Source organism: Sander lucioperca, chromosome 2 (assembly GCF_008315115.2).
Source record: "Sander lucioperca isolate FBNREF2018 chromosome 2, SLUC_FBN_1.2, whole genome shotgun sequence".
NCBI lineage: Eukaryota > Metazoa > Chordata > Actinopteri > Perciformes > Percidae > Sander > Sander lucioperca.
Window position 1 is genome coordinate 12,876,017 of NC_050174.1, and position 20,538 is coordinate 12,896,554.

The 20,538-nt window shown below is 38.5% G+C and overlaps 3 protein-coding genes across 8 annotated transcripts in view; 2 read left to right on the forward strand and 1 right to left on the reverse strand.

The window, feature by feature from the left end:
• Positions 1–118: 118 nt before the first annotated feature.
• si:ch211-110p13.9 (uncharacterized protein LOC562347 homolog) lies at positions 119–2,633 on the forward strand. Its single transcript, XM_031308985.2, has 4 exons — positions 119–534; positions 1,282–1,411; positions 1,532–1,665; positions 1,777–2,633. The coding sequence occupies exons 1-4, from the start codon at positions 415–417 to the stop codon at positions 2,548–2,550; spliced, it is 1,158 nt and encodes a 385-aa protein (XP_031164845.1). The 5' UTR covers positions 119–414; the 3' UTR covers positions 2,551–2,633.
• A 338-nt stretch (positions 2,634–2,971) lies between these two features.
• On the reverse strand, positions 2,972–9,700 carry rsrc2 (arginine/serine-rich coiled-coil 2). 2 transcript variants are annotated; one of them, XM_031308984.2, is made up of 10 exons: positions 9,540–9,700; positions 7,897–8,041; positions 7,480–7,520; positions 5,899–6,062; positions 5,442–5,573; positions 5,269–5,316; positions 4,410–4,495; positions 4,051–4,316; positions 3,813–3,902; positions 2,972–3,700 (listed from the first exon to the last, which is right to left on the reverse strand). In XM_031308984.2, the coding sequence occupies exons 1-10, from the start codon at positions 9,543–9,545 to the stop codon at positions 3,515–3,517; spliced, it is 1,164 nt and encodes a 387-aa protein (XP_031164844.1). In that variant the 5' UTR covers positions 9,546–9,700; the 3' UTR covers positions 2,972–3,514. The 2 variants fall into 2 exon arrangements, with proteins under 2 accessions (XP_031164844.1, XP_031164843.1); XM_031308983.2 differs by having other exon boundaries at positions 5,200–5,316.
• A 647-nt stretch (positions 9,701–10,347) lies between these two features.
• Positions 10,348–20,538, forward strand: part of kntc1 (kinetochore associated 1) — a 28,981-nt gene continuing 18,790 nt past the window's right edge. For 4 of the 5 annotated variants that reach the window (XR_004106669.2, XR_004106670.2, XM_031309156.2 and 1 more), the window contains exons 1-33: positions 10,348–10,474; positions 10,721–10,867; positions 11,561–11,681; positions 11,974–12,089; positions 12,323–12,401; positions 12,549–12,626; positions 12,719–12,753; positions 12,837–12,947; positions 13,308–13,401; positions 13,669–13,721; positions 13,838–13,950; positions 14,057–14,111; positions 14,201–14,299; positions 14,414–14,457; positions 14,564–14,629; positions 14,722–14,797; positions 15,018–15,143; positions 15,276–15,442; positions 15,556–15,667; positions 15,759–15,902; positions 15,989–16,045; positions 16,192–16,263; positions 16,414–16,533; positions 16,808–16,951; positions 17,043–17,138; positions 17,329–17,432; positions 17,536–17,638; positions 17,729–17,863; positions 17,972–18,091; positions 18,308–18,380; positions 18,632–18,699; positions 18,826–19,127; positions 19,854–20,026. Coding sequence is in view for 3 of the 5 variants with exons in the window: in XM_031309156.2 (XP_031165016.1) it covers positions 10,730–10,867; positions 11,561–11,681; positions 11,974–12,089; positions 12,323–12,401; positions 12,549–12,626; positions 12,719–12,753; positions 12,837–12,947; positions 13,308–13,401; positions 13,669–13,721; positions 13,838–13,950; positions 14,057–14,111; positions 14,201–14,299; positions 14,414–14,457; positions 14,564–14,629; positions 14,722–14,797; positions 15,018–15,143; positions 15,276–15,442; positions 15,556–15,667; positions 15,759–15,902; positions 15,989–16,045; positions 16,192–16,263; positions 16,414–16,533; positions 16,808–16,951; positions 17,043–17,138; positions 17,329–17,432; positions 17,536–17,638; positions 17,729–17,863; positions 17,972–18,091; positions 18,308–18,380; positions 18,632–18,699; positions 18,826–19,127; positions 19,854–20,026 (3,394 nt within the window). In the remaining 2 variants the exon portion in view is untranslated. The remainder of the gene's footprint in view (positions 10,475–10,720; positions 10,868–11,560; positions 11,682–11,973; positions 12,090–12,322; positions 12,402–12,548; positions 12,627–12,718; positions 12,754–12,836; positions 12,948–13,307; positions 13,402–13,668; positions 13,722–13,837; positions 13,951–14,056; positions 14,112–14,200; positions 14,300–14,413; positions 14,458–14,563; positions 14,630–14,721; positions 14,798–15,017; positions 15,144–15,275; positions 15,443–15,555; positions 15,668–15,758; positions 15,903–15,988; positions 16,046–16,191; positions 16,264–16,413; positions 16,534–16,807; positions 16,952–17,042; positions 17,139–17,328; positions 17,433–17,535; positions 17,639–17,728; positions 17,864–17,971; positions 18,092–18,307; positions 18,381–18,631; positions 18,700–18,825; positions 19,128–19,853; positions 20,027–20,538) is intronic. The other variant, XM_031309157.2, reaches the window with a different exon arrangement.

The window sequence follows — 20,538 nt, forward strand, 5'->3', positions numbered from 1 at the left end:
GTAAAGTAGACGTAAACGTGGTTGGGAGGAGAAGTTGATTGGGTTTATTTAGCCCACAACATTGTATTACAGGTTACAGAAATCCAACAAAAAGAGAAGAAACTCTGCTGCTTCTAAAGATCTCCTCACATTACTATGTGTAAATGTGTATCTTACACATAAACCAAACATCACGAAGAAGACCACACAGGGTCAGCAAATAAAGGACCCACTCTTATGGCCGCTTCTTTAGTCCTTAATAAAGCGTTGAGGGCTTACAGTGCTCCAAACCTTACGCTTCTGTTCCGTTGAGTCAGTTCAGTTTGTTTGTTCCAGTCGTTTGACTTCGTTTACAGTATTCTGGTAAAACATTCAGTTTTTCTACAGGACAGGACACAAGTTTCACTAAGTGAGAAGCTTACTTTGCTTCCAGCAATGTCAAGTTGCTCAACTATCCACTTAACTTTACCGCAGTGGGACGGGGGCGCACGGAAAATTCGCTTCATTCACTTGGTGAATCTCACATCGTTCAGACTGACAGAGTGTCCCAACAAGGTGAGTGTAAAACTGCAGAGCATACCTTATTTTTACAGTCTGTAGTGCAGACTCAAAGATATGTTTTGCTCTTTGCTTCAATGAAAATTGTAGATTTGTTTTTGTAAACATATCTTTCATAACCCCTGAAACCAGCTAGATGGTGCTATATCGGCTTTCATCTTTTGGAGTGTAATTTACATGCATTCTACCTTCTTCTTTCTTTTGCCTTTGTGAGCTGGTTTAGGTCTCTCACTCTTAAAAACAAAAACAGGCTGCAATACATAACTAAAGTGTGTGGCAAAATTTCCCACAACTCCCTGACTGACTTAAAATCGCTATATGAGACAAAGACCTTGAAGAAGGCCCAGTCAGTCCTGGCTGATATAAGCCACCCCCTGAACAGCTACTTCATGTTGTTGCTGTCTGGCCGCAGATTCTGTCTGCCTAAATGCAGGACAAACAGACACAAAAACTCCTTTGTACCTGCTGCTATAGGCTTTCTTAATAATTCAATGTGAGATGTGGACATCTATGTAGTATGTATTTATTTGTGCCCTCTATTGATAGTGTCTGTTGTTTGTATGGCTTATGTGTGGTTTGTGTTGCATTCTATTGCTGCACAACGAATTGCCCCTCGGGGATAATAAAGACTCCTTGACGTTCTTGATATGTAATTATACAATCTGTCCATCCCAATGTATGACCACGTCTTAACTGAAGACATCATACGGAGGTGGATTCATATGTATCCTCTGTCTGTTTCAGAGTCCAGTGGTCCCTCTCTATTTAGGAGCTGATCTCTTCTCCAACACGGACATCCGCACTGAGAACCATCCCAGACACCACGCCAAGTTTGCCAAGAAAGGATTTGCAACAAAAATATGTTTTTCCTCGGGTAAAATGCGAGTTAAAATAGTACCATAAAGACAAATAAATAACAATGACTTTACACATACACACACACACACACACACACACAAACACTTGACAATTGAATGTTGACTTCTTGTTGCAGCATTCAGGTTCCATGGGTTAAAGGTACCTACTGCAAATAATAGCCTCTGGTTCTACAGCGTTCAAGGACTTTTTCGAGTAGCTTTTGAGATGTACAGTAAGCAAGAGCAGCTTGCTGTACTAGAGAACTTCCAGGTGAAGTATAGTTAACATTGTAACATCATGCATCTTTACATTATATATTTTATTTGTTTTATATATACACCCTCAAAATATATTTTGATTTATTAGTCTTTCCTTTTGTAGGATGTTTGGAAATCGCAGATAGACGACAGCCCTCTGAAAATGAGTTACAGCCTCAGTGTGCAGCTCGACTTTGCACTATCCAGCAGCCTGCATGATACAGAATCAAGGATTGAACTGTCACAACCTCAGCAGTGCCAGGGTGTCAGGGATTCGATGGAGGTATATGGCAGTGACACAGGTGATACATCAGCAGATCACGATTATTGTTCTTTTCCCAAGCAGAGCTTGCAAACTGAGCAAAGTCGACTGGTATCCACAGTGAGACAAAAATTGCACAGCTTGGATGACAAACTCTCATCTGAGACTCAAAGCTACACAGAACATCTGGAGACTATCTTGCTGCTTTTGGAGAACATTGATCGGTACATAAATGGGAATCTAGAAGAAAAGGATGTGACAGAAACTGTGCTAGCCCTGCTAAAGGCCAAAGACTGGAGCTGTGTATATTCAAGTTCCCTGCTTTGCAGTATAGGATGCTGGCTAGGCCAACAGTTTCATGCAGCCAACAGCAGCATCAGCCAGAAAGTGGAGGGTTTTAAAGTTCAGCATATTGAACAAATTAGTGACTTGCCACCTGCCGAGGAACTAGCAACAGAGCTATTCCCAGAAGCCATGCAAACACTGCTGCTTCATTGGATGGGCTTAACTGAGGAGTCCACCGTGGAGAGGAGACACAGCGAGTACCCAATCCTGCTCCTTATCCTTGAGTTTGCCAACCACAACCTCATCACAGGTGTGGCTCATGTGCTGTACTCCAGTCTTATATGTAAATAGTGGATTTCCAGTGAGGCATCAATACAAAGACCTGAAATGTAAAACAATTTACAGTATTCTAATAAATGTGATTTTGATCAATATTGTTATTGCCTTGACATGATCATTTTATATTATTGTTTCACAAAATTGATTCCAAAATAATTCTTTGACAAAACAAATGACATATTGTGAATGGTAATTATTTTACTGATGTAATGCAGGTCTTTAACAGTTGATTTCACTTTACATCAACCTGATTCCACATGGTTTTTCCACATGGTTTTGCCACCTTTGTTGCTATATACATTTATTCTGGAAAAATATTTATTGCTATAATTTTATATTTATCAGCCAGCTCTGGCAACACTTAATTTGAACCAAAATGTAATAACCCACAGATATCACATGAAAATAATTAAGTGAGGTGATGTATGAAAAATCTTATTCAACACAAAACTAATTTATTTCAAGAACATTTGAAATATGTGTGATTTCTCATGTCAAGCACATCTTTACCCATTGCAATCCTGAAGACTATGTATTACAACCCACTGTTTTGTTTTTTCCCCAATCAGGAGAAATTAATCTGGGGGATTCTGATAATGCTACATTGACTTCAGATGTCTTTTGCTAAATGGATGTAAACAGTGCCTACTGAACCACATTATATTCAGTTAATGTTCAAACAACCACATATCAATATATATTTGAGTTTTAAAAAAAGCTACCACATTATTCAAACAAATATCTAATATTAACCAGTATCAACCAGTCAAAGTGATGCATCCTTTTGCAAAGATTACAGTACAGATTAATTAACACTGAGACAAACTCAGCATCCGGCTATTTACATTATAATGTTCCAATATGCAAGATGTTTTCTATAAATAAATTGCAGATTCAGAGCAACATCCATGCAAGCTTGAGGGCTAGCGATAATTGGGTATCCTGGATGAGTGGCAAAGAAGGCCAATGGTTGGCACTAGATAGAGTCCATTCCACGTGAGAATGAGGAGGAGAAGCCAAGGCCCATTCCCCTCTGGGTGTGTGTCTGTGATCGAGCCATTTCATACTGAACGTCAAGGTTCCTAAACATCTCCTCCTGCTTCTGAAGAGTCTTCAAGCCTTCATCGTTAAGTGGTTTGGCAGCTTCGACTTCATCCTCTCCCTGTAAAGACACCAAATTCAATTTAACTCTGAGAAGTTTAGGCTTAGAAAGCTTAGAGTGGTGGACTGAAGATTTAACAGCAAATACCCATTAGTTGAGTAATTCTACTTACTTTAATACCCATTAGTTTGCGGAATTTAACATTTTGGTTCTTGTTTCCAAAGTTTAGCTTCTCCCACAACTCAGCTGTCTGGGACTTGTCCTTAAAAACAAACGATAAGCATCATGTAATGATAAATATATACAAATATTGTACGTAAAATTATCCTTTTAAACAAATTGAGGAGGAAATGCTGTGCACGCATAGAAATGGTGACTAAAGAAGAAATAACGGCAAAATCCAATCTTACCCCCTCCTTTTTTCCCTGCCATAGCATTTTCCTCTTTTTCTCCTGGTCTGCAAACTTCATGGGGTTTACAGCGGATGGGTTATAGTAGCTGGGCACAGCAATACCAGTCTCTGCCAGTGTTTTTGCTTGAAGGGCTGCCATCTGCGCAGCCATGGCTATCTGAGGCGTGACCTGGGTCCCAGAGGCCAGGAGGGCCGCCACATTAAGGGCAGGGTTTGAGGTGGTCGCTGCAGCTGCAGCAGCTACTGCTGCGATAGGGGCAGTCACTGGAAACAAAATACCCAGACCAGCATAAGTAAGTAACTGAATCTTGACTCAAATAATCAATTTTAAAACGTGGCAATATCAGCCCTTCTTACCTGCAGCTATCTCCTGCTGTTGCTGCTGTTGTTTCTCCAACATTTCCTTCTCCTTCTGCTCCTGTAGCTTCTTGGCTCTCTCCAGCCTGGAAAGAAAAAGAGAGAAAAGATGGTTAATTATAAGGTTTAAAAGCCTATTGTGCTCACTGCTGTGTGTGATAATATGACCTGTATTCATAGCTCAACATGTTGGGAGACATCAGCCAGACTTTACATATATATTGGTTGAGCATTTGTGCCTTTATTTAAAAAGGGGACAGTAGAGATTTGAAAGGAAATAAAAAAGGGAGAAAAAAGAGGGGTAACATGCAACAAAGGTCCCCGGCCAGACTCTAAATGGTGATGTCGAAATTACATGGTCAGTGTCTTAGATACCTAAAGCACCAGTACACCCCACCTATGTCAATTTTATGTTTCCTTGTTTTCCTACCAATGTGGTTTTATGAACAACAATGCTCTCTGGCAAGTGCAACATAGGTGAGAAGTCAAATTACAGCCAAACCCAACAACTTTCATCTGAATAACTTCAGAAATGAATGAATGGTGGCTGAGTGGTGAGTTTTAAAATGTACTTCCTTATCTGTGATTTGCCTGCTAGCCATCTCATCTTCTTAAAATGTCAGGCATTAGTAGTGCAGTAAAAGTTAACAATGTCTGTATAACAGGCTTTTTAAAGCTTTGTAGCTGCTATTACACAGATACAATAAGCACCTCTACCATTTCTTGGATTTGGCCAGAACAGAATGACCAACCGTCTATATTGTAAATGCCCTGTAAACTGTTGCCTTGCCTTCTGGCCAGGGCCTCTTGTGCATCCATAGCTGTGTTTCGGCCCCTGAAGGCAGGTGGATTAACAGACCTGCTTCGACTCTTTCTGCGCACTTTCTCACTCCTTTTCTTTCGCTCCCTGGTGGAACAACCAAAAAAAAAATCTATGAGCATACTGTTAATGACAAGTAGATGGTAAGCATGCAGGAACACAAGTCAAAAATACTTAACCACAAGAAACATGGACATTTCAATTAAGCTCACCTGCTCTTACTGCGACTTCTGCTATGATGACGGTGTTTGGTCCTTGAACCTGAGCGAGACCTAGCCTTCTTCTTCCTGTCCCGGCTGCGTGATCGTGATCGCCGCTTGTCCTTACTTTTGCTGTGAGGCCGCCTGAAAGCAATAAGATCCATCAACATGAATCACATAAATTACTGCCATGATTTATATTGCTACCATACATTTATCCTTGATTAATGTTAAGAACAGATGATCTACTGTATATCAAAAATGCTAAGTGTATTCAATGAGACCAGAACTTCTACAATAGACATCATGTTTGACATCATTTGTTGGGCTTCTAATAAAAGTTCTAGCCAAAGCATCATTAATCCAGACGCTATAACAGACCCTTGATCACAATGATTTTCCTTTGCGTCATTAAACAAGTCAAAGGACCGCTGAACATATTTCTCTCTGCAGTTTAATCCGGACTAACCTCTCTCGTGAGTGTGACCTGGACACGCTCCTGCCCTTGGAGGGCCTCCTATCTTTGCGTCTGGATCGCTCCTCTCCATTCTCTGCTGAAAGTCTCTCTGGCTCTTGCTGCTCGTCTGTTTTTCTGTGTGATTTTGATGGCTTCTCAGAGTCCCTCTTTCGTGCCTGTTTTAAGAAGAAGTTGTCTCTTTCAGGAAAATAGTGCAACAAAAAGAGTTAGTACCATGGCTTAGGGCAGAAGGTATGTAATAAATTTTGACAAGTTGAAAAAAAATCCTTGTCATTTCAAATCCACTTTCATAACATATACTATGTCATTCTGTGAACATGATTGCTAGTGTGGGCATTTCTGTAATATGGACTAATTTGACTATTTCAATGTAATTACAGGAATTCCATCACAGACTGAAAACTCTTGTTCAGACTGCACCTTGGCCCATAAAACATGTTCTCTATCTCTTATTGTCTCTAAATGCAGAAGTTGAAGTAAATCATCACACTTGATGAAGTTAATGTACTTGCATGATTCTTGCAGTTTTGGGGTTGTACCCACATGGTTGAATGCACTTATTGGTAGTCGCTTTGGATAAAAGCGCCAGCTAAATAAATGTAATGTAATAATGTAATTAATCAAACCAGCACGGTTGGAACCTCTCACATCTTGTAATAGCGTGCATTCAACCCGTAATATCTGATTTTCAGGAAAAAACTTAAATGTGGATTTTTCAATGTTACCAAAATGCTTTGAACTTGAACCGGCTGAAAGGTAGAAGTAGGGATGGGCCTCCAACTTACGTTTTACAGCTTCTTTACTTACGTCATCCAAATCATACAACACACAATGATAAATGAAAATGAAAAACACAGATACCCTCTCTAAATTAAAATAATGCATTTCTTCTTTCTATTTTTTTTTGCCAGGTTTAATGTCCTATGCGTCATCTTATGTCAAATTCTCTTTATAGCAGAGTCACACTATCTCTATCTCATGTGAACATAGTTTGGAATGGGTCCTAATTAGTAAGATGTAGCGTATCACTAAAGATTTGGGCAGTAGTTGTTACTAATTGAATTATGCCCATCCCTAGCTGAAAGAGATGCAAGAGTTAATTCCAATTTTTTTTACTAATAGTGTGAGACAAATAGGAGTTTGAATGGCAGATATTTACCTGTCCCAGTAGTAGACATATTATTTTGCTATGTCAGCAGGGTCCTCTGTTCAGTCTCTTCGTGCATTAGCACGCTGAGTATGATTTATTATAGAAATGTTATCATGTGATCTACACACAGGATTTAACAAAAAAATCTGCTCTTCACCATTTACCATGGTTACAAACAATGACAGATATCCAAGGATGAAACCTTCCTTTGAAACATGTCAACATAGGAAGGGTAAAAAAAAGGACCCTTTCCATGTGACTAAGCTCATCTCCATATATTTCTTTTGTTCTTAACTTTCGTTATTGAAACATTTAACCTAATGAAATATACTTACCTCCACCTAAAACTAACAAGGAAAACTTAAGGCCTTCAAAATCACATCAAATGTGTTTTTATTCATAGAAATGAATGTATTAATTACCTCTTTACTCCTGCTGCGACTCCGTCTGTATTTCCGGTCACCTGAAAACAGCAGGAAGCAGAGTGCTGACAAAAGTACATTACAAAAAAAAACTTTCAGCAGACTTGTAAAACAAAACAAGGTTGAGAAGAGCAAATATGGAAAAACACACAGCAAAGCTACTGTATATAATAATGTATGAAGTTGTTGGACACAATTCTGCAGTAGTTTCTGTTGGGGAATTGACTATTTCTGTGGAGACATTAAATCTGCACAAGAACATGAGAGACTACAGACTTTAAACACTGATTGTGGTATATGTTAATATACTGCCCCCATACTATAGTGAAGAGACCTCAGTCCCCTCACAATTACAGACTTGTCCCCAATTGTTCTGGCCTTTTCAGCACTGTCTGGGTATCGTTACTGAATACTAACGTTTCCGGTCCCTGGAGCGGGACCTTGACCTTGAATGGTGGTGTTTGGAACTTCTGGGAGATCTGGATGACTCCATGCTGTGTTTTTTTCGGTGATAAACTGGGGAGCCTGTTCTGGTCAAGTCAACAGAGTCATTGTCACTTCCCTGGAAGTAATGGACAGGAGATAAACACACATCAGCAGCAAAATAGTATGCTCAAGCATTGATGTCCTTGTTGTATACACTCCCAACGGCAGTTGACATTAGCCCATAGCCAATTAGAAAACCCTTTACAATGTTGTTAAAGTACCAGTGTATGAGACTATTTTAAACTAAACATATTTTGTTGAACAGGGTAATATAGGACATGCGTTTTAATGTGGCTGAAGGAATTACTTTAAGATTATTATCCTTGAATCATTTTGCTCAATCTTTCCACTGCAAATGAGACACAAAAATACACATTTAAGAAATGTCAGGATTAACTGACTTTTGAACTAATTTTGGCGTGACGTAATGTTCATAACTGTAAGAATTGTAGAAAATGTGTGTGTGTGTTATTTTTATATATATATATATATATATATATATATATATATATATATATATATATATATATGTGTGTGTGTATATAAATAAATAATGTGTGTGTGTTATGTTATATATGTGTGTGTTATATGTTATGTATGTGTGTGTGTGTGTGTGTGTATATATATATATATATATATATATATATATATATATATATATATATATATATATATATAGGAAAGGAAAAAATGTATTGCAACAGCAGAGGAAATTTAAATACAAATTAAAAAAAACAGTTTTAGTAAGGATGGGCTGAAATGCTATATAGCCCATCTTCTTATTAAATACACGGTTTAAACCATTTGTTTATGCATTCTCTTTCGTATGCATTATGGGAAGTTTCTTTTCATATTGAAGATTGTTTTTGTTGTCTTATGCACAGCCTTTTGATGTTCAGCACTTTTCAATTCACTGTAACGGTACCATCTGTGGGTATACCATAGATTGTATGTTTATAAAAGATGTATGATCTTGATCTATGTAAGGTTCCTTGTTCTATACATGCGACATCCGTGAATACGTTTAATCAATCCAAGTCAGATAGTAATAAGTTAATGGCCCATTAGTTACTATCCATACAGACTCAAATGCGCTTTCAAATGTGGTATCAATAACACTAATGTTACCTTAGTTTACTATAAAAGATCCATCTCACAGTTAATCACAATGTTAAATAGCTGCTAACGTTGCTGATGTCTAGCTAGCTAATATAGGCAATTCTCTAGCTAAGCGTATTCGAAACATGACATCCGGGGAATTTGAGTATCATGACAATGTTTTTTAGACCAAAATGTATAGCCAGATTGTTACAGAAAGGGCAGTTAAACAAAAACAAGCCAGTTAACAAGTATGCTATCAACATTAGCTAGTTTAATCCTACTAACGTAACGTTCGCCATTCATACTTCACCAGAGGGCAATTTTAGCGTTAGCTAGCTAAGCTAACTAACGCTAACCGCCATCTTTAACGTTAAGACAAATAATGTCTAAATAGAATCGTAAACCTATACGTACGTTATTTAAATGTTCCTGCATTTATGTATGTATGATTATCGTTATATAATGGTACTTACAGACATAATCCTGAAGCACACTTTGTTGATTAACGTTACACGGCTGCTTTGTTGACTGTCCAAACCAGAGGAACTTAGCTGCTTCTCAACAGCCGTTGTCTAGCTCTGTTAACTTGATCCGAGTTGCCAGGTTTTGCCTGTCCTAACCCCTACATTCAGGCAAATGCTGACAGTTGTTGAACCCAGACCGAGCGGACCACAGCAAATAAGTTAAAATAGAATAGGTAATTCAACTTTAACGAAGTCAATTCAATTATATGTAATTAAATAACAATTACGAGTTATGCGAGATATTCAATTGTACCACTGTGTGTGCAGAGTTTTGCAAATTTAATAATGTGGAAAAAAATTATTAGCGCTGGTATTCTTTTCTTTTTTAAATAAATAATCTGTAAAATGTGTTGTTAATTATTCCAATTGATTCCAATTTAAAAAAAATGCATATGCATATTATGAATTCTAATCTATCTAATCTTTAAACCGCAGCCGTAAAATATATCCAACCTGGCAACACCACAAAGCCTCAACATCCATGCGCAAAATTTTCCGGATATTTCTGTAATGCCCCGCCCCTATCCTTGGTCTTTGCCCCTACACTTTGCCTGTCAGGCACCACACTTACTCACAGACTTGTGTACAGCCCAAACAAGCTTCGTCAATTAAATGGTTATGATTTCATTACAGATGGATAATATTAAAATGTGGGCTGTGGTTTGGGTGTACTTCTGCCAATCCTAATGAAGGAAGCATGGTTTCTGTACGTAGCCTGAGCCATAAGCCTGAGATGGAAGTTGTATCTATTAGACAAAACCCAGGGCAAAATACCAAAACATATCCGCTGTTAACCTAGCTACAGCAACCCGCCAAATTCTAAAGCTGTTGAGTTATGTCGATTCTGTGTGTTGTTTTAGCTGTCTGATTATTTCAGTGGAGTGGTGAGTCACTACCTCTTTATATACAATCTGTGGTTACTATGATTATTGTAGTCCGACAATTCGCCATTGGTCATAGATATCAGCAGGTCATCTTACATTTTGTTGGTCTACTAGCATTAGTAACATTTAGGTGGAGTTAACGGGCAACCGAATTATTAGCTAGAAAAACATTTAATGTAAACTACTCATATTGAACTATTTTTAGTTCAAAAATAAATACGCATTTTCCTCCATGTAACTTATTAGCTCCACGAAATGGCGATGTGGAGCGACGTTGAACTTCTGACCAACGAGGATACAAACACTGTCCGTTTCGGCAGTGTGTCAAGGGAGGAAAATGGTAGCGGCTTGTATCAGGTGGATACACTGGTCAAAATATCCACTGCCAATGAGGTAACGTTAACGAATGTCAATATTTACAGTACACGAACTCGAATATGCTCTTGTATCCCTGTTACTAAGAATCAGTTTTATTTGCCAGGTATGAGGACACATACGAGGAATTTTGCTTTGGATTATACATTGCTCACAATGTGCTTACTCATACAAAACAAACAACAAAAACAAACAATATATACACACTATAAACAGAAACAATATAGACAGGTTGAGGCAGTAGTGCAATGAAGAGTGCAAAGTGTGCAGGAGTAAATTATTTCTAATGATAAATTATTATTATTTTAATTAAGGAGCATAGTCCAAGGGATGCTGGAATAAATAAGTATTATATTATTATATAAGTATTGTATTATATTACAATATGAACAGTATGAACAGCTCTGAAATAGAGCATGATGAATAAATAATAAGTGGAACCAGTAAACAGATGCTGATTAGAGACAGTGTTGATGGGTTATTGCACAGGAATTGAACCTGACACTGAATCAGAAGTCAGCTGTTCATCAGAGTGATGGCTTTTATTTACTTCGCACTCACACACCTAGGGGCAAAGCGAATCATTCTGCAGTTTCCTTCTTTTAAAGTAACGGCACTACAGTAATTAGTAGTGGATACTTTAGGTACAGTCTGTCGACCTACTAGTGAAAGCACTGATCAGCCATAGGATGGAAATGCTGGTTTTTGCAGGTGCAAGCAGATCCCCGTCTCTCCTCCTCCAGTGGTTCAAACTGGAGCATTGTTGTTGCTGACAAGACAGTTATCCTGTTTGACCAGAGCTATCAGACCATCCTGCTGCTTCTGCACTTTGGTATGTTCCTCCTTTCATCTTCACACTATTCTACTGTGTATCTACTGACTATCTGTCAGATGTCAGTTTGTGTATGTGGTTGCACCCAAATCAGGAGGTCCAATCATTTGTTAAGAGATGGCTGATGAGCACTGCTTTGCTCTGTATTAAGACTGCCTGTGTTGTACAAACTAAATCAGTTTGATATACTGTAAATTTTAAGTCACATGCCAGATTTCATCATGTTTTTCCTTTTTGCAGCTTGGCCTTTCACAGTAACTACTGTACATTAATACCACAACTTATTTTTCAGAAACTGATGTGGATGCCATTGATGTATGCCTGGAAGGACAGTTTTTGATGGTCTGTGAAAGAAATGGAAACCTTCATTTGATCTATGTTCCACACAAGAGAATCCTTCTCACCAAGGTATGAGTGCTGTTTGATATTTTTAAGGCCTCCCAGTGTTGGATTACAGTAGATATGATCGCTCTGTCTGGTCTTGAATTGTTATAGTGTATCTGTCTGATTTCACCTACGCTTGAAGAATAACACTCTCAACTATAGACGATGGCACCAGCTCTAATAATCCTGAGTTGAAATGAGTGCACAATGTGTTTCACGTATGTACATTAACATGTTGTCATTTTCTGTGTTTGTAGGCTTTGGTACAGAAACCATCCAATGGAGATAAGAAAACATACCACTATCTCAACATAGAGGAGGACAAGGCATCCTTTGGTAACATTTCTAAATTAATATGATAAATGAAGGTGAAATGTGCACTGGAAACCTGAAGGAACTTCTAACTCTAGGTGTTTAATGATGTGTTTTATGTTTTCTGAATGGTGTGTTGCTAATTTCTCAGATATATTTTTTTCTTGACAGGGATGTACCATGTGTTCCTTCTCATAAAGGATGGTTTTTTCCACATTACAAACCTTGCACTGGGAAAAATCGAGACAGGTATCAAAACATCATAGGCAGTTGACTTTTAAGTTCTGTTGGAGACATTGTGTTGACCAGATTAAACATTCATTCTTCTTTTGTCAACACAGCCATTGAAAAAATGGATGTGGGAGCTTTGAAAGAGGTAGGTCAAGGCAATCTCCTTTCCACGTTTTTTTTTATATATATATAACAGCAGAACTATAACCCCACTTTTCCTCAACTCAGCTCCAGTCGCTCCTCAAGATAGACTTCTGCTCCACCAGTGATTACCATGACGAGGGCTGCAGTACAGCAGTGATGTTCAATCTGGGCCGTGAAACCCACTTATTGATCGGGGTCAGTGTCTGTGAGAGAAGTTTTATTCATTTATTTACCACCTGCAGTTATGATACATATTTAAAGGACAAAATGAAATGAACTCTATACTAATGGACGATGATACTTCAAATATTTATTGCTTATTTTATTTCAATCCCTTTTTATACTATGATGTTGCATGTCTCCTTTTCCTGTAAATGTAAGCATATGAAGTATGTTTTCAAGATGAAAACTAATCTTTACCATGATATTAACAGAAACTTTAAATTAAGCTTTAAGCTATTCGTGTAAATAAAACCTTAACCTAGGAATTGTAGTTAATCCTTATATAAATAGTTTAACAAAATGTACTCTTGATGTAATGTGTTATTATCGCAGGGGGATAAAGAACATATTGTGACTCACTGGACGATGGACCCTAATCAGGCCAAGATGTGCCTTGCTCAATCTGTCAACAGCGGCTTGATTCCAGGTCAGCGTTTTCTCCATCTACAGTGCATAGTTACACATTGTTAATGTGCCTTTTGGAAGATGCTGAATATTTATTATCATCTACATATTTAACATTTAACTTTTTTCCCGACGTGTATACTGTATAGTATAGTATATAGTAAAACACAAAGTATTGGGTAAAAGAAAAGATAAGAAACATAAACACAATATGAAGCGGTTCAGCGGTTTAGAGTGGATTCAGTGGGAATTGTAACATATATATTCTCCTTATATGCTTACTTCGAAGGTGTGAGGAAGATGGTTGTGGTGGAAAATCTCTTGTATATTCTTGACACTGAGGTAAGTTTAGTGGTAGCACCTGTAGCTGTTGGATATACCATTGCATGAGATTTGATCAAAAGTATTAGAGGTTTACATATGGGTTGCTTTGTGTGTTTTTTTTTTCCCGGCTGCAGGATGCTCTTAGTCTTTGGGACCTACATTTCCTCGTCATGATTCACTGTTGGCAGGATCTGGCCATTCATGACTTTGAACTCACCACAGAATGTGGCTCTGCCTCCATGGTGGCGTACGTAGTATCAATGTTTTATCACATTCTGTAGCTGTAAATATACAGAGGAATGTGCCATAATTAAACACTGTAAAAAATGCTAATGAATCTGTGTGTCTTACAGTCAAGACAAGGGCAGCATGAAGATGATTACGCTGACAAAGCAAGACAACAGTCAGGTAGCAGTACAAGTCCTTTTGAAGAAACTGTAATAGATGATAGTCTCAAGTTCTATTCTGATTTCGATATGCTGGTTTTAATTTTTTAGATCAACTCACTGCAAATACGATTTCTGCCCTCCATGACTGTTTGCTACTCTCTGGATGTCTCCTCAGTGTCCTGCCTGGTCCAGACAAAAATAAACATGGTAAACAATCAACACTTATTAAATTGTTTTGTGGATGGATATATGGACTTGTGCTATTTCTAGATGTTAATATTTCTGCACATTAAAGTCAATTGTTTTATCCTCTGATTTCAGGATACACTTTATTTACTTGAGGGGATTTGTGAGAACCCAGAAAGGTCAGCAATGTTCTTTATGATTAATATGATGTTCAGCTAGTACTTATGTGATATGGTGAATGTTTTAAAATATTATGTGGTCTTTTTTTTCTTGTTCTTCATTAAGTAGTCGAGGAGAGCCTTTATCTTCTGTTGTTGTCAGATGCTTCACGGAGGCTTTACCTGAGAACAGGTACCTAACTTTGATTTGATACGTTTCAACGTTAGTTGCAGTTTGTGTAGTCTACATGATGTCAGCATAATTTGACTTTTCTATATTCCCAGACTTAGCAGACTTCTTCACAAACACATGTTTGAGGAGGCTGAACAGTTTGCCATCACATTTGAGCTGGATTTAGAGGTAAGTGGAAAAGTATAATTCATGTGACTGTTGTGGGCTAGACTTTTATTTTTGTCCTCAGTGGACAATGGAATAAAAGGTTTACTATTTCACCAGGGAATTATGATTTGAAGAGTAGAAAAATACTTTTGTATTGTTACTTTATTTGGTGTGGTGCAGCTGGTGGTAATTACTAACTTAATTGGGGCTATATACATTTAACAATCATATTTTTGTTCAGCTTGTTTATAAGGTAAAGCTTGACTTTGTGCTGGAGCAGCTGGCCTCTGCATCAGTGGGTGGCTATGGACAGGATGTGTGGTCTGAACTTGTGGAGGAGGCCAAGACCAACCTGATGAAGATCACAGTCAGTTATTTAGTCTAATCTCAGTTTGCAGTTCCAAAATCTTGATAACCTCTTGAATTAATCGTAGCAAAGTAAAATTGGGATCAAGTATTAACCCCTCACTAATAGATATTATTTTTTTGTGTTGCTTAGGATGAGCAGTATGTGGTGGAATACTGCCTCAAGGCTCCGTGGCCGACCTTTGAGACAGCAGAGAAAATGCTAAACCATGCTGCCACAAGATACTCCTCCTTACAGATCCAAGAGGCTTTGGCCAGGCTGGCAACATTCTGCAGCCTGCATGGCCTGGAAAACTTCAAGTAAATTCAAAGTCTTAGTGGTCTCCTGTGTTGTATAGTACATTTTCAATAATGTGGTTTGTTCATTATGTACACGTAGGTGTGATTTTAGTATGTTATTCTGTCATCAATAGTGGCATCGCCTGGATTGAGTTTCTGAACAGCACTGACAATTTACTAGACATTCTGACCCACCTAAGAGAGGGAGACATGAAGGGTGCACAGCTCATTTGGCTCAGATATGAGGTAAAGAACAGTTTCATGCACTTGATGAAACAACACTGAGAAATATCATGGTCATGGTTGTGATGTTGTATACTGCTGGATTTTGTGACAGGGACAGATTGCGACAGAGTTTGATGAGAGCAAGCTTGAAGCTGTGCTCAGTGCCATCCCAGAGGACCTGCCATCCCAAGACCTCTGTCCTTGGTTTAGGACAGTGTTTGTTTCTTTTGTGAGGAGAGTGCTTCCAACAGGACAGGTAGGATACATTTTCTCAAGCATAAAATACTGTCACCTTTAACATATGCTTTCAGAAGTAAAAGTTATTTCTGTATGTACCCATAGAAAATCTTGGCGAGATGGCTGGAGCAGAGGGCAAGGAATCTGGAGTTAACAGAAAAGGTAAAAAAACATACAATACATCTGTTTTTTTTTTTTAAATTAATTTAATACATTTTATTTTCTCCATTAGTTGTATAAAACATTGTATGGTAAGTATAAGTCACGGTAGGTGAACCAATGATAATAAATATAATGTGTTGTTCCAGGGTGCTTGGCCCCAGAACGGGTTTGACTTGGCTGTGCTTGGACTGCCTTCCCTATGGACATGGATGAAATCTGTAAGTTAGCCACGTTTTTCTCTTTCGCTATAAATTAGTGTTTGTGCCTTCACAATCATGATCTACCTGTGGGCACAAATTGTGACTTAATTATCGTGACATCATGTGGTCCATGTTTTTTTTTCTATCTTTTTTTTTTTTTTTTTGAAGGATGATGATTATGGTGCCAAAGAGGTGGAGAACCTCAAGTCCTTGGTGTCCAACCTCCGTCAGCTCCTGGACCTCCACCAGAAATACAACTGCAGACTTTCACTTTCAGTCTTTGAGAAGGTTAGTCTCTTATTAGCGACATATTCTAATTACATTTGAGTTTCAAACAAGCTTCCAATATCTTCAGCAGGAAATAATATTTTATCAACATGCAAAAATTGATTGCAATTGATTTAATTATGAAAAAGCATCTGTCTTCTTTTTTTGTGATTAACATTTTTTTTATAAGTATCTGACTTCTAAGTACATTGTGGTGTTGTCTTTGTGAGACATTTTGAGTGGATTTTACATTTGTTCCTATTTTAATAATTTATCTTCCTTGTGGATTTGAAAGGGAAGTGTACGGAGTGTTGCATTCTTCATGCTGGATAAAGTGCCGGCTCCAGAGCTGATCGCCCCCACAGTGGAGAGAAGTATCCTGCCGTATGCGGAAGAGCACGGGCTTCCTTTTGATGAGCTACTTCTACAGTACATCAAGGTAAAACTCCACCACTTCCAAGCCCACTGGGAACAGACATTTAATTTCCCAAATGCCTGATGTTAAGTGTTTCTCCTCTCATCTTCACTAGGATCTGCTGGAGCGCTGCAGTTCTCAGACCACAACACTTTTCACAGAATGGGAAGCTAAAGCAGTGGCTGTGCTGGGTTGCATGACTGATACTGACGTACGTTTATGTAACATCTTTACAGTTACACACAGTTCATGACATGTTAAAGGTTTGTGAGCACAACTATTTGAGTGGAAAAACAGCTGTAACCGCAGCAAAACAATAAGAATCAATAAGTTAGTACAAAAAAAACAATAAAGTTTGTGCTAGGATTTGTGAAATCTCACATTATTGTATTTCCTGCCAGCTGATGGTGGATGCTGTGCTGGAGATCATGCAGAAAGCTGTAGTGCCCTGGAGTAACGTGGTAGAAAAACATGTTCAGCAGTACCTTGAGATGGATGGACCAAAGTATGTTTGCATTGTCTCCTCACCCTGTTTTTTGTATATTAGTACAAATTTGGTAATATTAGCCATTTCTATATAATTTTCTTCTAACTGATATATTCCCCAGACAAGAGCTTTTAAAGGAGAGCTACCGTCTGATGGAGATCAGGAAACTTCTCAGGGGCTATGGGATCCGCAACTTCAACCTCTCGAACAGCACTCAAATTATGGTAATTTTGATTTGATTAATTGTGTGTGACATCTGACGTCTGTTGTGCCTGCCTATAAACTTTCTGTCATATACTGTATATCTTCCCCAGACGCTGATTACGTACATCCTAAAGCAAGACTTGCCAATGTCTTTAGAAGACTCCCTGACATTAGCTGCAGCTTACAAACTTCCAACCTCGCAGATAAATTACCTGTATCTCATCCAGCTGATTCGCCAATGCAAGGTATGCTCATCCACATGAGAATATGAAATCACCAATATCCTTTTCTTTTACATTTTCTTTTGATGTTTTTATGACATATTGATAGAAAGTCTTTTATGCTGCTTGCAGACTGAGGAATGCCTGGCTGTCCTGAAGAAGCTGTCCCCTGCAGAAGCAGAGTGTGTGATCGAGCGTCTCACTTCCTGGGCTCGGCTGCAGCTGGAGGACAAAGCCCACATATCTGATGAGGTGAGGAGAGGAAAGATGTGATGTTTTTGAAATAAAAAAGCATTTTACAGGCTTGTACTCAAGGCTACATTTTCTGGATGCAATTTACAGTATGTACATATTTAGATGATGCTTATACACAGCTATAAACATCACAAATATGCCTCAAAATGGATTATACATGAAACTTTTTTGTAAAAGCATTTTGTATATCGGAAATTTCTCTGTCTTCAATAGCACAAGAAACACCAGAGGGTCATAGCTCAGGTGGTGGTGGAGGCTCTGAAATACCTGCATATACTCCAAAAACGTAAGTACTTACTTTACACAATTCTGAAACATGAACAGCAGGGTGGCATAGGGAGTAAAGTATCCTTCATTCAGAAATCACAGTTTCAAGTCCCTGTCAGCAAACTTTCACCCTGCTTTAGAGCACTTCTCATTACTATAGCTACACCTTGATTGTGTCAACACAGCTTACAGACAAAGGTTTGGGAAAGAAATGTTGTAAATGTTCACCTGAACATCCAAGAGTGACACCAGGTTTCATGTCCTCTGCAGATGATACTCTTAAAAGCATGGAGTGTGAAAACAACCTCATTATGTTCAAGGCGATCGCCCACCTACAGGTGAGTTAAATTTAAGGAATGTTTTAAGGGTTGTTCCTTCTGTTCTTTAACCTGTTTTTTGTTGTTGTTGTTGTTGTTGTTTTTCTTTTCTTTTTTAGCATGCAAACTATTTGTCTGTTTCCTCAGGAGGACTTTGATGTTTTCTTCACTCCCTCCAACTATGAGGATCCAAACATCCGAAAACAGATCCAGGACCATCACATGACAGCCTATGAAAACACACGTGGCCGCCATTCATCTAAGCTGAAGGCTACGACAACTCCAGTAGTGGCTAATGATCCCGATGGCAAGACCAAGACCATCTCCACAGAAGCTGGCTTACGTCGTCTAGGAAGGCAGCTGCAGCGCACCGAACAGGAGCTCTGGTCTGACTTGGCCCTGCGAGCTCTGGGAGTGGGCAAGGTGGACAAGGCCCTCAAGATCCTCAGGTTTGCATGTGTGGAGACTGTGCCATATGTATGAATCCAGGGGTGGGAAACTGATAGGGCGTCCTGTTGTTGTTTTTGTTTTTGTTTTTGTTTTTGTTTTTTTACCCTTGAGTTCCTAGTGAAAATATTTTTTATTCAGACTACAAAAAAACCAGCCCTGTCCAGTAAGGCATATGGAGAATCACCATGCTTTTCTTTGTTCTCTTTCCTTCATAGGGCTGGGCGATTTTGGCTAAAATCATAATCACGATTAATCGAACAAGTTACCTCGATTACGATTATTGAACGATTATTTAAAAAAAAAAATCTTTTCTTATACTGTAAATATGTTCACGGTTATTTTTTCTAATGAAAGAGTGCATATAGATATCCCTATGGCCACTTGGCCAGTGGGAATGCAAACGGAAAAAAAGATTTTGGGGGAGAGTAGTTCTTAGAACTGCTTAGAAGTGTACTTTTCCTCTAAAAAGTACAAGTACTATCCGATCGGAAAGCACCTATGGTCGCAGACTGGACGGGGCGGAGTCACGTGACTACACACGTGGTGGCTGTAATATGTTTTAAGGGGAAAGTACATTAACACACAGTGGGTGGCCGCGGAAATATTAATAGGATTAAAAGACCAAAATAACCGACTTGGTAAAATTACGTCGGTTATAGGCTCTGAATTTCGGTTACGATTATTTTTCGATTAATCATCCAGCCCTATTCCTTCATTTTTTTCAGTGAGCTGTATGAACACCACTATAACACCAGCACAGGGAAGGTTTTGTTCACTGCTGCCAAGACGTTATGCCAGATGCTGGAGGCAGATGTGCCCATGGTGCTTCCTGATGACATGGACTTGCCAGCAGTCATCCATGATCTTGCCTGCCAGGCTATCACTGTGTGCCACTCAGGTAAAGAACACGTATAAACATCAATGACGTTCATTATTTTATTTTATGTTAGTTTATGTTTAGTTAGTTTAAAAAATAGCTGGTATGTAAATCAGCGCTGGAGTTATAACTCATCTATTAGACACCTTTGATCTTTGTTAATTTGTTGTGATCTTGCAGTAAAGAAATGAATACACTTTTGTTGTGAAAACTAAACTGGGAATGTATCCTAAGTCTCATCTTAAAAAGTATTAGTTACACACACAGACTGTAAAAATGATGGGCGATTCTTCTGGGCCTGATATCACTCTCTTAGCGCAGCGCCATTGCAACCATAAAAAACATGCTATGTCCACTATTTTTATAGACTATGGTTACTTATCACACAGATGATACACAAACAGCAAAGCTATAGAACAAGCAAACATCATTCTTTTCAATATATAATTGCAATAGTTTATTTGGTCTTGTTGAAGATGCTGACTGCCTACAGGACAACAGACAGTGAAAAGACTTGTTTTGCAAATTTGAAA

Excerpts from the sequence above, each read along its gene's own strand:
- rsrc2 (XM_031308983.2), bottom strand. Across the intron at positions 5,574-5,898 it reads AGGTCACACTCACGAGAGAG|GCGGCCTCACAGCAAAAGTA; the intron begins GTTAGTCCGGAT and ends TATTGCTTTCAG. Across the intron at positions 5,317-5,441 it reads AGAAGTCGCAGTAAGAGCAG|GGAGCGAAAGAAAAGGAGTG; the intron begins GTGAGCTTAATT and ends TTGTTCCACCAG.
- si:ch211-110p13.9 (XM_031308985.2), top strand. The coding sequence starts at position 415 with ATGTCAAGTTGCTCAACTATCCACTTAACTTTACCGCAGTGGGACGGG. Across the intron at positions 535-1,281 it reads TGACAGAGTGTCCCAACAAG|AGTCCAGTGGTCCCTCTCTA; the intron begins GTGAGTGTAAAA and ends TGTCTGTTTCAG. Across the intron at positions 1,412-1,531 it reads AAAAATATGTTTTTCCTCGG|CATTCAGGTTCCATGGGTTA; the intron begins GTAAAATGCGAG and ends TTCTTGTTGCAG.